This window comes from Globicephala melas, chromosome 12 (assembly GCF_963455315.2).
Source record: "Globicephala melas chromosome 12, mGloMel1.2, whole genome shotgun sequence".
Lineage (NCBI taxonomy): Eukaryota > Metazoa > Chordata > Mammalia > Artiodactyla > Delphinidae > Globicephala > Globicephala melas.
In genome coordinates this window covers 11073805-11087331 of record NC_083325.1, presented here as the reverse complement: position 1 = coordinate 11087331, position 13527 = coordinate 11073805, and the positions used below count along the sequence as shown (strand labels likewise).

The window sequence follows — 13527 nt, the reverse complement described above, 5'->3', positions numbered from 1 at the left end:
GACCTAAATCTCATACCTAACACACAAATTAACTCAACATAAATCAGAGATCTAAGTGTAAAATGTAACACTATAAGACTTCCAGGAAAAAAAAGAAAAACCTAGGAAAAATATTTGGGGACTTAGAGCCTGGTGAAGAGTTCTTAGACCGGACACCAAAAGCATTACCCACAGAAGGAAAAACTGATTAAGTGGACTTCATCAAAATTAAAAACTTCTGCTCTATGAAGAGGATGGAAAGACAAGCTACAGATTGGGAGAAGACATTTGTAAATCACATACCTGACAAAGGCCTTGCTTGAGTCTAGAATACATAAAAACTCTCAAAGCTCAAGAGTTAAAAAAAAAAAAATCCAATTGGAAAATGAGTGAAAGACATGAACAACCATTTCACAGGAGGGTAAACAGAGGCAAAAAACACACAAAAAATATTCGACATCATTAAAACTACAATGAGATATCATTACGCACAGGTCAGAATGGCTAAAATACAAAAGAGTGATAACACCAAATGCTGGCTGAGATCTGGAAAAAATGGATCTCCCACACATCGCTGATGGAAATATAAACGGCACAGCCACCCTCTGGCAAAGTGTTTGACAGCTTCTTACAAAACTCAAGTACCGTAGAGGATCCAACAATTGCACTTCTGGGCATTTATCCCAGAGAAATGAGACTCATGTTCACAGAAAAACCCGTACAGCACAGTTCACAGCGGCAGTTCTGCTGCCCTGGTGAAGCCTTGGTGGCCAGTCTGATGGGTGGCTTCACCAGGAAGACTGTGCCCATGGCCTTCAACTGGCAGCTGCCCAAAGATGTACCAGAGGACAATGTGTAACGTCCAATGCAGGCTGGCAAATGCCCCCCAAGTGCCAGCTGTGCCAGGTCCCTGCCAGAGCTGCAAATGCCCAAATGTCTTTCAACAGGTCAACAGCTAAACTGTGGCACATCTAATACACACAGCATCCTGGGTGGATCTCAAAGGTATCATATGCTCAGTGAAAAAAGCCAAGCTCAAAACGTCACATATAGTTTGACTCTATAGCATACTCGGAAGAACAGAAGTATAGATATGCAGCACGGATTAGTGGCTGTCAGGGGTTAGGGGACAGGAGGGAGTTGGCTGTGATATACAAAGGTAGCAAGAGAATCCTTGGAATGGAACTGTTCTGGATCTTGACTGTGCTGGTGGTCACACAAACCTACACATCTGATGAAATTGCACAGAAGTAAATACACTCTCACACACACAAATGGAATGCATGTGAAACTGGTGAAATCTGCATAAGGCAGCTGGAGTCTATCAAGGTCATGTGCTGGCTATGATACTGTACTATTTAAACCAGGTGCTGCCATTGTGAGAAACTGGGTAAAGGACACACACATAGGCCCTCTCTGGGTTATTTCTTACAACTGCATGTCAAACTATAATTAGCTCACAATAAAGTCCTTTTAAAGATGTAAAACTTTAAAATGTCTAGACAGCTATCAATTACTAAATTTTGTTTGGAACCAGTAAAGAAAATTTTCCCTCTCTTTCGTCACTTTCTCTCCCCACACAGGACATACAAAGTGAATTTGTTTCTCTTGGTGTCCGAACGGGTGACCCTGGGGGGTCTGAAGGCCAGAACCAGGTCTTCAGCAGAGAAGATCCTATCTCTGTCACCAGGCTCCAGGGCACCCTGAGGTGCCCGAGGAACCAGACCACTCCTCCTTCCACCTTTCCAAAGCCTGCACGTACCACAGAGTTTAAAGAGGTGAAACGAAACGGATAGTCATATTTGCCTGGAGGACAGATCTACAAGGCTCACTTGATGTTTAAGATGCTCACAAGATTAGGGTAATTCAACAAAAGCAACGTCTAAGTCAACAAAAGCAACCAAAGGAGTAAGTTCCACGGACACGATGTGCTTTGAGTGGAAGAATCAGGTCTGGCTTGCTAAAGCACAAAGCCCAGTCCAGCTCCGCCATCTGCCAGGCCAACCCAACCACTCTGCTAATACAGAACGCCAGTGGCAAATCTAATTTGAAAATTTTCTAGTAGCCACACTTAAAAAAAAGTAAAAAGAAACCAATCAAATTCATCTCAAAACAAACTTAATGGCCAACATATATAGGAAAAGATGCTCCATGTGACTGATTAGGGAGCTGCAAACCTAAACCACAATGAGTTATCACCTCACACCTGGTAAAATGGCTAGTACCAAAAAGATAAGAGATAACAAATGCTGCTGAGGATGGGAAGAAAAGGGATACTGTTGGTGGGAATGTAAATTAGTGCAGCCACTGTGGAAAACAGTATGGAGGTTCCTCAAAAAATTAAAAATACTTCTATCATATGATCCAGTCATCCTACTTCTGGGTACACATCTGAAAGAACTGAAAGCGAGAGCTCAAAGAGACATATGTACATCCATGTTCACAGCAGCATTACTCACAACAGCCAAGAGATGAAAGCAACCCAAATACCCATCAACAGATGAATGGACGAAGAAAATGTGGTCTATACATACAACAGAATATTATTCGGCCTTAAAAAGGAAGGAAATCTGCTTCACGTGCTTTAGCAGAGATGACCCTTGAGGACATTATGCTAAGTGAAATAAGCTAGTCAGAAAAAGCCAAATACTGCGCGACTCCAGTCATGAGGTACCTAGCTAGAGTCATCAAAATCGCAGAGATAGACGGCAGAATGGTGGCTGCTAAGACCTGGGTGGGAGAGAAAAATCCAGAGGTGCTTTACTGGTTACTGAACTTCAGTTCTGCAGGACGAAAAAGTTCTGAGAACCGGAAGATGTGAAGATACTCAACACGACTAAAGGGTACAGTTAGAAACAGTTACGATGGTAAATTTTGTGTTTACCACACACACACACACACACACACGAAATATATATATAGAATTTAACCCCCATATTCAAAAATCTCAGCATACAATTAATATAAAAATGACTGAGATATTTTACGTTCTTTTTTATATGCTAAGTCTTCAGACTCCAGTGTGTATTGACACTGACTGCACATCTCAGTTTGGACTAGTCCCATTTCGAGTGCTAATACTCACGTGTGGTTTCCCAACCGGGACTGTGCTGGGCTCGACCGTACCTGTCACCCCTACCTGACAAACCTTATAGCTGGATCCAAGTAACAAAACTTTTTTTTGACAGGTGTTGGCAGGGTCGTCTTCTTGCAAAACCTTTTGGGAAATCTTTATTTTTTATTTTTTTCACATTTTAATTAATTTATTTATTTTTAAATTTACTTATTTATCTTATACAGGAGGTTCTTATTAGTTATCTATTTTAAACATATTAGTGTATACATGTCAATCCCAATCCCCCCCTTTTGGGAAATCTTATTTGTCCTCAGTCAGCTCTATGGAAAGGGCAAAGCTCAAACAATGCTGAACATCTCCCCAGGACCTGCAGGACACCATGCCCCTCCCTCCGACCCTACTCTGAGAGCTCACAGCTTAAAAGAGGGGCTGGTAACCAGCTAAAGCAGGCACAAGATGTTGAGGGATGGACGCGAAGAACAATGCAATTAGCTCCCACCCATGATTTCTGATGTGCCAGGGAACAAGTAGAAAGTTTAAGTCATTTACCAAAATGACGTATGAGAGTTGTTACTAACTAGCATTCACCTCTATCCTGACCTTTCTCAGCTCTGATGTGCAACTGCTTTGAGGACATCTTCAAAGCACGAATTTGTACAGAATTCAGTACACATTTATATTAAAGATACACAGAGAATAAGCACACTCACCAGAAAAGGCACTCGGCAAACCAATACCTCTGCTGGTGATTCTGATTCGAATAATCAGCTCTTCGCTGAGTAGGAGGGCATTTGTCAAGTTAATCCTCCCAGAGTGTAAGGAGAATAAAATTTGGTGAAAGTGAAAAAACTGTCTCTCTCACAGCTGAATATAGCTTTCCTTGAATATAGCATTCTTTGAATATACCTTCAGAAAAACTGAAGACAAGGAGGAGAATAGGAAGACGTTTCTAGTGCAAACACCCAACTGCTATACATCCCAGACAAGAGTTTACTTTCTCAGTAGAACAAAGTGCAAGAACAAAACTGCCACATACATGCTCTCCACCCCAAGTCACTCAGCAGAAAACTGCTCTGTGGCTAAAGGAAGCCCTAAGGAGGACCTCTCTGTAACCTCACATTTGTGCTGCACTGGTTGAAACCAATATAATGACTTCTTTGTGAAAAAATGTATTTTGCAGTAAATTATCAAAAGCTTCACTGAAGATCTTAATGGACATGGCTGAGTAAGGAGTACTAAACACGGCTATGTTTAGAGAACCCAAAGTCACCAACTCAGCGTATTTCAGGGGTCGCTGGGCACTGAACTATTTTAAGAATAGCCAGGGAAAAAAGTTCCAGACTACAAAGGGTGCAAATTTTATTCTTTAATTTAACACACTCACATCTAAATCCCCTCCTCCCACCAGCAATTCCTCCCTCCCCCATCCCACCTCCTCCCCCCACCCCACCCAAACAAATCTCACAAGAACTTAATACTGAAAACTTACCTTGGTGCATTCACTTCAGACAAACCCCTCAGAACTTATCATTTAATCCTATGCATTAAACTCTAAGTTCTCACACCAATCTACGGGAATGTAGTTAATACTATAAAATTACACCTCGGGATCCATTACTTTACACCTCACAGATAAAACCATAACTTTGCTTAATAATTTAGATTGTGATCTCTCTAAAGCTCTACATCTGTCATCTCAAGTAACGGTGCTTACCTTATAATTTGCTTGCTAAACGGCACGTCACCAAAAAAAAGCATTCATGCCTATCCCTATTTAAAAAAAAAAAAAAAGAAAGAAAGAAAACAAAACACTACCTCACTCACTATTCCTGGTTAAGGAAGGAATATTTCAGGGAAGGAGAAACTATTTCCATGCCCTAAGCCACCTGATAAAGGGGTCTGCACTGAAAAACTATAATGGCTTCCAGAGGATCCTTAAAATACACGGGGTTTTAAACACGCACACCATAAGGCCCCATTAATTCATTTAGTAACTCGTTTACTCGTAAGTCCTCATATAGTCAAGAGCAATTTCAAGGGCAGAAACATATATGCCAGCACCAAGACCTTGTAAGGCTAAAATGAGCTCAGGAGTAACAATAAGCAATAACTAAAGTAACAGCAGTAATAACACTTCCAGCTCCCTTCCCGAAGGAGGGGTCCTAAGAAAGCATTTAGCAGGAGACACGCAGCCAACGTGTACAGCTGCTGGTATTTTTGTCATTTGTCTGCCACTTCCGAGGTGTGCCCAACCTCTGACAAATGACCGAGGTCCTGAGGTTCTCGCGAACTCTGCAACATGGGGACGGACCTGCACGGTTTACTGAACTGAAGATTATGAAGACTGAAGTCTACGGTATTTGCAAAAGTAAGATCTGTCATGTGTTCCAGCAGTTACGTGGCTACTCTGATGCTTTTGTTTTAGTTAGCCTTTGGCATGGTGTCACCCACGTTTTAATAGAATCTATGCTGGATTTCTTAATTGGAAACGCCGCCAACCTACTTGTATCTCTTTAACGCAGAAGGGCTCATCTGGACAAACTGTAAATGAGATTCTAATAAACCCTGATCAAGACATGAACCTTTTCCACTACTGGGGAACAGCGATTTGAACCGACACACTCACCCCTTGATCAGGGTGGTAAGCACTCTGCATACTCAAAGCCATACCTTGGAGGCTCAAGGGTCAAATCAAGCCCGCAGATGTTTTTATTTGGCTTCCACAGTGCTTTCAAAGTTCTGAACAAGTTGCCAAAGCATCAGGAGATGTGGCATCGAAATCTGCATTCTCGGATTATCTGGCCCTATAGGAAAACCTACCACCTTGAGACCACACACCCTCACAGCCCCAACTGGGAGCAAAAGGGACAAGGGCAAACGCTCTCCAAGCCGCCATAATCCCCACCAGGTCAGTTCCCTCACCGATGGGATTGCCAGATTTTTCTGGGCATTTATGTTTGCCACTCCTCCTTCAGATTCTGAAACTGTCTTTAATCCCTGAAATAAAGACCCACAATCTAATCTCATTAGTACTATGTCCAAACCCTCCAAGCGAACAAAATAAGCCCAAACAGGAATCTGAGTAGAAAACAAAATATTTTCATGGTTCTATGGTGGTAATGCTGATATGAACTATTTCATCTTCTTAAAATGTCATTTTTGAAAACGATTCACTTCTCTCATCCCTTCTTCCACACTTTTGGTTAGATTATTACTCTATCTGCCGTTAACTGATTGAGTCCCTTTCAAGTAGAATGTCATTAATGAGGAAACCTTAGGGGTTAGGACAACATGCCACAGCTGGATACTTTAATGAAGGCACCAGGGGTTCGAGAGATACTGCCAACAGGCTGATGCTTGGACCTCAACTCATCGCTGCCACAGAACTTGGTAACGTGTTTTTAAAATGTTGGCTGGGTGTTTTATTTGACGTATGCGTCATTCCCAACAAAACATGGACTGTATCTGTAAAAGGATTCTCAAAGGGGGCTTTAAACGCTACACACAGTCTCTGGACAGAGACTCAAGCAACCACACGTGCACTGCCGCTCCCCCGGGCATTGCTTACCCATCGCACTGAGATAATGGTTGAAGGCCTGGCAAGGAGGACTTGGGGTTTGTGTTGATTTGTCACAACTCATGGGTGCCGGGCTCCTGTCTGTGTCAAAAGAGAAATACCCACTGGAGGATCGAGACAGCAGGGAAGATCTTCTCACGAAGATGAAAAGCGGGGATCTGGTAGCGAAAGGGCCGGGACTGGCCGGTGGGGCCAGTGGGCCCTGTGGGCTGCCTTGGGGGCAGCGGTCCCCTTCTCCTTCGGGATTACCTTGCCGCTCTGTCTGTAGAGAGATGGGGGCCCCAGGCCTGAGCTGAGGAGGCCTTTCGGCAGGCTGCAATTGTCCACCTTCTCTGTCACACTCAGAACTTACATCGGAAGGTTGCTTTGCCATTTGGTCTTTTTTTCTGCAAGGAAAATTAAAACTAGGGTTATCTTAAGCAAAACGATAATTACAATGAATACCTAAATGGGCAGACTTTCACCTATTCATGAAAAATCCTTAGAATTAATGCCCAACACTTTAATACTGTCATTGCTTATATAGCAATAGTTTTCCATACGCTTTTCCAAATAATAGTAAAAATAACCTGCATAACAAAGGTAGCATTATCTTTGTTTGGGGCGGTGAGGTGGGTTGGAGGGACTAAACTCCCTACCACCAAACAAAACACAGCAACAATGTCAATTACTAGTGGAACTAGTGCTCTAACACACACACACACACACACACACACACACACACACACACGTTTTAGGAGAGGCTGCTTGTTTGAGATCTATTCACATGTGCTCTTTACTCAGACCCGACTAGAGTAAGTCAGAAACTCCCAGCGGGCTCTGATTTCCCGGGATCAGATACACCGCTGGAGCCCAGGAGCGGGCGCAGATGCAGCGATTGCAGGCGGCTGGCCGCGTTCCCCGCTCCGGCCCCATTGTTCTGCCGAAAGTGCTGAGGACAGCAAGTCTGGGGAAGGTTTGGCAAGGGCCGTCAGTCGTAGTAAGTGCGTCACAATAGAGTTTGTAACTCAGCGCGGCTCGGCCCAGCCGGGCTCCGGCTCTCCGCCCGCCCGAGGTCCCTCCCGCTCCCGGCTCGCGCGCCCCTCCTCCGGCTGCGGGGGCTGGGGGGGGGGGCAGCGCGCCACACCGAACTCGCCGGAACTTCTCCGAGGTACAGCCGCACTGTTAGGTGCACACCTCCAAATAGGAGGGGGTCCCCAAAGCCGTCCCCTGGCGACCCCTGCAAAGTCTACAAGTAACTCCGCACGCTGGGCGGCATCGGGGCGCGCGGCTCCTGTACCCCATAGACTCTCCCCTCCGAAGTCAATCAGGCCGAAACTCACGTCCGCCCCTTCCCTTCCGAGCGTCGCGTCCGGGCCGGGGCCCGGCGGCGCCCAGCCCGCGCCCTTCGCCGACCCGGAGCCCCCTGACCGTCAACACGAAGGCGGCCCGGGAGACAAAGCCCGGGACTCGCGGTCGGAGCGCCCGGGGCAGCGGAGAGCCTGCAACTCGCCGCCCGTCCGCTGCCGCGCTCCGCCGGGCAGCTGAGGGCTCCGCACGCCGCGTCTCCGGTACGCGCTACCCCGGCCGCAGCCGCCGGGAACATCCTCCGCCTCCTCCCGCTCCTCCCCTCGCGCACTGCGCCCGCCGCCGCCGGCACCGCCGACCTCCCCGCGCCGCTGGCGCCGGGTGCCCGCGCTCCCAATTGGCCCTCGTGCGGTCGCTCCGCGCCACAGCCAATCGCCTGCGGCGGCGGGGGCGGCGCCTGCCCGACAGGCCGCCAAAGGCCAGGCGATTGTTGACAAACTCGCCTCCGAACGCGGCTCCGGCCGTCGCTGCGGCAAGAGCCGCGGCGAAGGTTTCCGCGGCCTCGGGGCCGGAGGCTGCCCAGGCTACCCCGCCCCGCCCCTCCGCCAGTCCGGGCGCCGCGCGCGCCTCCGCAGCTCCCGCCGCCCCCAGTAGCCAGTCACCTGGAGACAAAACAGGACCCTCACGGCCGGCCCCAGACTCCAGTCCCAGCAGCCGACCCCCGCCCAGGCCCGCTAAGATGCGGACCCTAAAGGTCACCCCCTCCCCAGCTGTAGCCCCCATTCTCCTCCAACTTCCTCCCTCTTTCTCCCCGTGCGCCACGGGACACGCACCAAATCTGAGCGGCTACCCCTGGCCACCGACGCGCATTTCCGCGCGCACCCGTGACCACCGCAGACAAGGAACACATCCATAGCCCCATCCCCGGTGTCCGGCGGGCCTTCCACCACCTACGCCAACCCCGAGTAACAGGCCCCCGAGGGCACGGCCCTGCCAGCCAGCACTGCGCTCGGGCACGCCCGAATCGCTAAGACGGTCTGGCCCCACGGTCCGGGCAGGTTCTACAGCCAGCGGCTGGTCCATCGCGTGGCCCCAGCGGTCGGAGGAGGCCCTCTGTCTCTTGCTGTCTGTGGACCGTGCGTCTGGCATCGTCCGCAGGGCACCCGCACACCGGACAGGACCCCCAGACACGTCCGAGAGAAAGGACGAACGCAGCAGTTGCCCAAAACGTCGGCCTGAACGAGTAAAAGGAAAAACCGAGTCCCGTCAGTTTAATCACCATTACTGTTCCATAAATCCTTCACAGCGGGCCCGCGCCCGAGAAAAGCCGAGACGCGAGTCCGGCTCGTACCTCGCGGCAGCTACTCGTGCGCCGCCGGGGCGGGCGGGCGGCGGCGAGACTTCACGGCTGGGCGCGCAGCCCAGTCCTGCGCGGCGGCCCCCAGCTCCCGGGCCAGTGCGGAGAGCACGCGCTGCCTCTCCCAACCGGCCCGGAGACGCTTCACCACCCCCGCGTGCCGCATCCCCGCCCAAGCCGTACTTCGACTAACTGCTCGCAGCCTCGGGGAGGACGACCCCTCCCCAAAGAGTACCTGCCTGGGGAGGGAACTCGACCCTCACTGGTGACCGCCTCCTGCCGCGCCGCAAGCCGGACGGGGACGCGCGCCTCTGCCTGCACGTGCGCGGGAAGCGGGCTGGAGGTGGCGCCGTGCTGGCTCCCGCGCCAATCTTCCACTAGTACCCGGCCTGATTCCCGGGATTCGGAAGTATTTACCTTGCGTTTCTCGGTCCGAGAATCAGAGTCAGACATTGGGGGGACTAGAGCCAGGGGAAGGGCACCGAGGCGGTGGCGGCGGCGGCGGCGGCGGCGGGAGCGAGGCGAATCCAACAGTCTGAAGTGATGCTGGCCTCAGAGGGCAGGGCGCTCAGGGAGGCTGAGAGAATCTGGTGACGGCGGCGGCGACGAGGGACGCAGCGCTCCTGCAAGCTCGAAACCTGGAGGCTGCGCGGAGCGAAATGAAACCTGCGCGGCTTTGCTCCCCAGCTCATGCTGGAGGCCCCGCGCTCGCGCCCAATCACCGCGGGCCCCGCCCCCGCTAAGTCCCGCCCGGCGCGCGGGCTGGCAAGCCCCGCCCCCGCGGCGCCGCGGCCGCCGGCGCTTGCAGGCACGGACAGGTAAAGGCGGGGGTGTCCCTGCTGGGTTCCCAGCTGCGCGCGCCGCCGTCCCTGCCCCTGCCGGGCGTGTTTACTGGAGTGACTTGGGCTGCGGACTGCTCTGTGCGCACCCATCCCCCACCCCAAAGTGTGCCCTCTCCTCTCTTCCCCGCCGCCAACCCCCCCCGCACCCCCCCGGCAATCCAGTGGTGGCCACGGCGTGCGCGTGGAACAGAGGGGGTGCTCCGGGCACACTCGGAGCCAGGCCCGGCCGCTGCCGCCAGCGGAAAGCCTCAGGAGGCGCCCCTGAGCCCAGGCTCTGCCTCGGGAGTTCTCTCGGCCGCCCTGGGGCAGGCGCCAGGACTGGGTGGGTCCTCGGGAACGCGCGGGTCCAAGGGTGAGCAGGGGGTCTCTGAGCTCTCCTCCCTTCCAGATTCCGGGGGTCCGCGTGGGACCCCCATCCGCAGGTTGCTCATCTTCCTCGCCCTCGCCTCACGCGGCACTTTTTAGGCGCCCTCTCTAAGCCACCCCGCAGGGCCACCTAGTTTTTCTCCCGCGCCGAACCTCCCCGGTAAGAGGCATAGCCTTTGGTGGAGAGTTGAGAAAAGGGCCAGGAGCGATCCCCGGAGGCGTTTTTTCCGCAGCCCTGGTGCGAGGCGGGAAGCGAGTGAGCGCTGAGCAGGTGAAATAGGGAAATGAAAAAAGAACTAAAAAAAAAATCATTTTAAGAAAAAAGGACTGAGAAGAGTCGTGGCCTCCAGGTGGGAGAGGATGGTGCCGCCACTTGGTTGGGATACTCGAGATTTGTTGGGCTCTCAGAGAACCGTCCAGGAGCCGTCCCTAGGCGTGTTACGGCCGGAGAAGACAGCGCCGAGGGCTTCGGACGGCGCCGTGCAGAGCAGTAGGGAGAGTACCTCCCACCCTTCCTCCCTGCGAGTCCCCTTCCCCTTTTCCTTGGTGTCCGAAGGCCCCACTCCCGCTCCTTCCCCGGAAGACCAAACTCCGTGAACACCCTGGTCCTCCTCTAGGTCCGCACCCCTATCTGACATTTAAATGCGCATCCTGCATTCCCACTTCTGCCCTTCTCTGGGCTCCCCTGGTTTTGAGAGGCCCGCAGCGGAGTAGTGGGGGGCAAATCGCTTGGGAGATGGAACATCCCGCCGCGGGAGAGACCAGGCTAGATGGACTACAGACTCAATTTAGGGGCCTCCCTAACCCGCACCCCAGAAGGGTGCCTCGGTGCAGAGAAGCAAGACAGTGAGAAGTTGTCCCGCCGTCTGGCCACCTTGGTCAATTTTTATGTTCTGTAAGCAGATACGGAACGTCAGCGTGGCAACACAGCCCCAGGTCAAAGTCTTCTCCGCGCATCCTCCCGAGAGTCCTTAGCGAGGTGGAGGAGGCCAAGGGTTTCTGGAGGGGCTTGAGAACGCGCTCCACCCCGGGGATTTCGCTGCAGGAGGGAAAGGACGCGGGTGTGGATGTGGCGAAGTAGACGCAGAGGCGAGAGGTCTACAATACCCGCATCTGGAGCTCCCGTAAGTGTTACAGGTGGCGGCCACAGGCAAACTCTGCGCCTTAACCGCCTATCGCGGCGCCCGGGGAAAACGGACCAACCTGCTGTGCGGGAGAGGAGCCCCAAACCCGCCGCGCGCCCGAGTGCTCCGCGCTCTCCGTGGAGTTGGACGACGCAGACAGGGACCGGAAAAGAACCACACAGAAAAAACCCTGATGGTTGTCTTCTGCTTCTGTGCAGCTCCGCCGCCCCCGCGTCGTCTGCTCTAGTGACCCTGTAAACACTAAAAAAAAAAAAAAAAAAAAAAAAAGGAGTCGGGGAAAGCAACCGTCTAAATACTCTTATTTGGGGCACAAGCAGGAGGTCGGCTCGGAGGCGGAGGCGGCAGTTCGTGCAACCCAGACTGTGCTGGGGAGCTTCGGCCAAGCGCCTGGCATCGGGTGACCACGAGCCCTTTCCGCCCTCTCCCGCAGAGTTCGAGTCTAGAGAAGGGCGGGTGGGCGTTAGGTCTCCGCTCCGGTCCTGGATGTCGCCTCTGCAGACACAAGCAGAGCGATGTCCCCTCCTGCCTCCTCCACGAGATGTGGAGAGGGAGAACGGAGGATGGCTTGGACTGAAAGCAAGAATGAAGTCGGGCGACATCTACGGCCCTCGCTGGAACCACAGGCGTCGCCGGCGTGGTCTCTCCAAGTTCCGAAACCAGCTTAACTGCAGTGTATTGCCCTGCTCCACCTCTCCGTCCTCTGCAAGCAGCGGGAGGCTTCCTAACGCTTAATATCTTTATTCAACTTTATCTGACTCTTTGCTCGTCTCAAGAATAGATTACACATTCATTCGGTCAAAACGTTTTCTGCGCTTTGTCTTCCGGGAGCTGCCTGCCCTGGAGGGACGAGCCCCGGTTCGTGCTTTGCCCAGAGCAAAACTCCAGGCTCACACTTCCCTCTCCCCTCTCGTGTATTTCCAGCCCCAAGGGGGCTGGAAAAGCATCACTTGCTGGACTGAAACTTTGCCGGCGGGTGTTTGATTTTCATAGTTTTATTTCTTTCCACCCAACACAACAGTCTTCCCAAATCACTGGGAATCCGAGTCACCACTGACAGCGGGAGGCCTTTGGTGGCAACCAGTTCTGGAGCGCCCTGGAAGGGGAGCCCACTCTGTCTAGGGGGATCTGGTGACTTAGGCGGCAGAGGGCACGGCCCGGCCAGTCGTGGTTACAAGGAGACGATAAAACGCCACACTCTCGGGGCTGCCACCTGGCTCCCTTTCCCAACAGCCTTAGTGCGCCTCGCCAGGCTCAGCGGGACCCCCACTGCACGACCAAAATCCCTGAGGGCCGCGGCCCAGCACGTGCCAGCCGGCCTCGGGCCCCAGCTCCAGGCGTCTGAGAAGCGTTCTGACAGCTGCCGGCGGGCCACCACCCTTCCCGCCATCCCCGCTATAAGTTGGCTCCCAGCTTGGGCCGCGGAGACCGCGCTCCTTCCCGGGCCAGGGGATGCTGCGGTGCTGGGTAGAAGGCCCAGGAGGCCATCGGGTTGGCGATTCCAGCGATTGGTGCGTGGAATGTTAAAGACGGAGATCACCCTCAGGGCATCATCCTTCCGTGAGTTGCACAAATAGAGCAACTGCAAAACACGACACAAAGGGACGGGTCAGATGTGCTCACTCGTAGCGGTTTGGTGCCAGCGGCTTGACGCCCACCCCCGAAGCCCCGGCACACCGAGCAGCCGCTGACACTAGTTTCCCTTCCGATTTCCTGGGACCCAGGAGGGTAGAGGCTGTTGGTCACCGTCACAAGCCTTTTTCATCTTAGAAATTCCTAACTCTGACACTTCGTCTGGCAGAAGCCCGCTTATTCCGTGAAGGGGTAGGGGTGGGCTCCAAGTTAGCTGGCAGCCGGAGACCAAAATCAGACAATTTATCAACTTGCCCCTTTCCAGCCCT

General features: G+C 52.7%; 2 protein-coding genes across 10 annotated transcripts in view; both read right to left on the bottom strand.

Moving 5' to 3' along the window:
- Window positions 1–9962, bottom strand: part of BCL2L11 (BCL2 like 11) — a 157605-nt gene extending 147643 nt beyond the window's left edge. For 3 of the 9 annotated variants that reach the window (XR_009566188.1, XR_009566189.1, XM_030851780.2), the window contains exons 1-2: window positions 7955–8217; window positions 6624–7018 (exon numbers count right to left, since the gene is read on the bottom strand). Coding sequence is in view for 6 of the 9 variants with exons in the window: in XM_030851780.2 (XP_030707640.1) it covers window positions 6624–7018; window positions 7955–8217 (658 nt within the window). In the remaining 3 variants the exon portion in view is untranslated. Of the gene's footprint in view, window positions 1–6623; window positions 7019–7954; window positions 8218–9693 lie in introns of those variants that run through there. The other 6 variants (XR_009566190.1, XM_060309487.1, XM_060309489.2 and 3 more) reach the window with 5 other exon arrangements.
- A 2789-nt stretch (window positions 9963–12751) lies between these two features.
- ACOXL (acyl-CoA oxidase like) overlaps window positions 12752–13527 on the bottom strand; it is a 380307-nt gene continuing 379531 nt past the window's right edge. The window contains exon 19 of the mRNA XM_070046830.1: window positions 12752–13208. The gene's annotated coding sequence lies outside the window, so the exon portion shown is untranslated. The remainder of the gene's footprint in view (window positions 13209–13527) is intronic.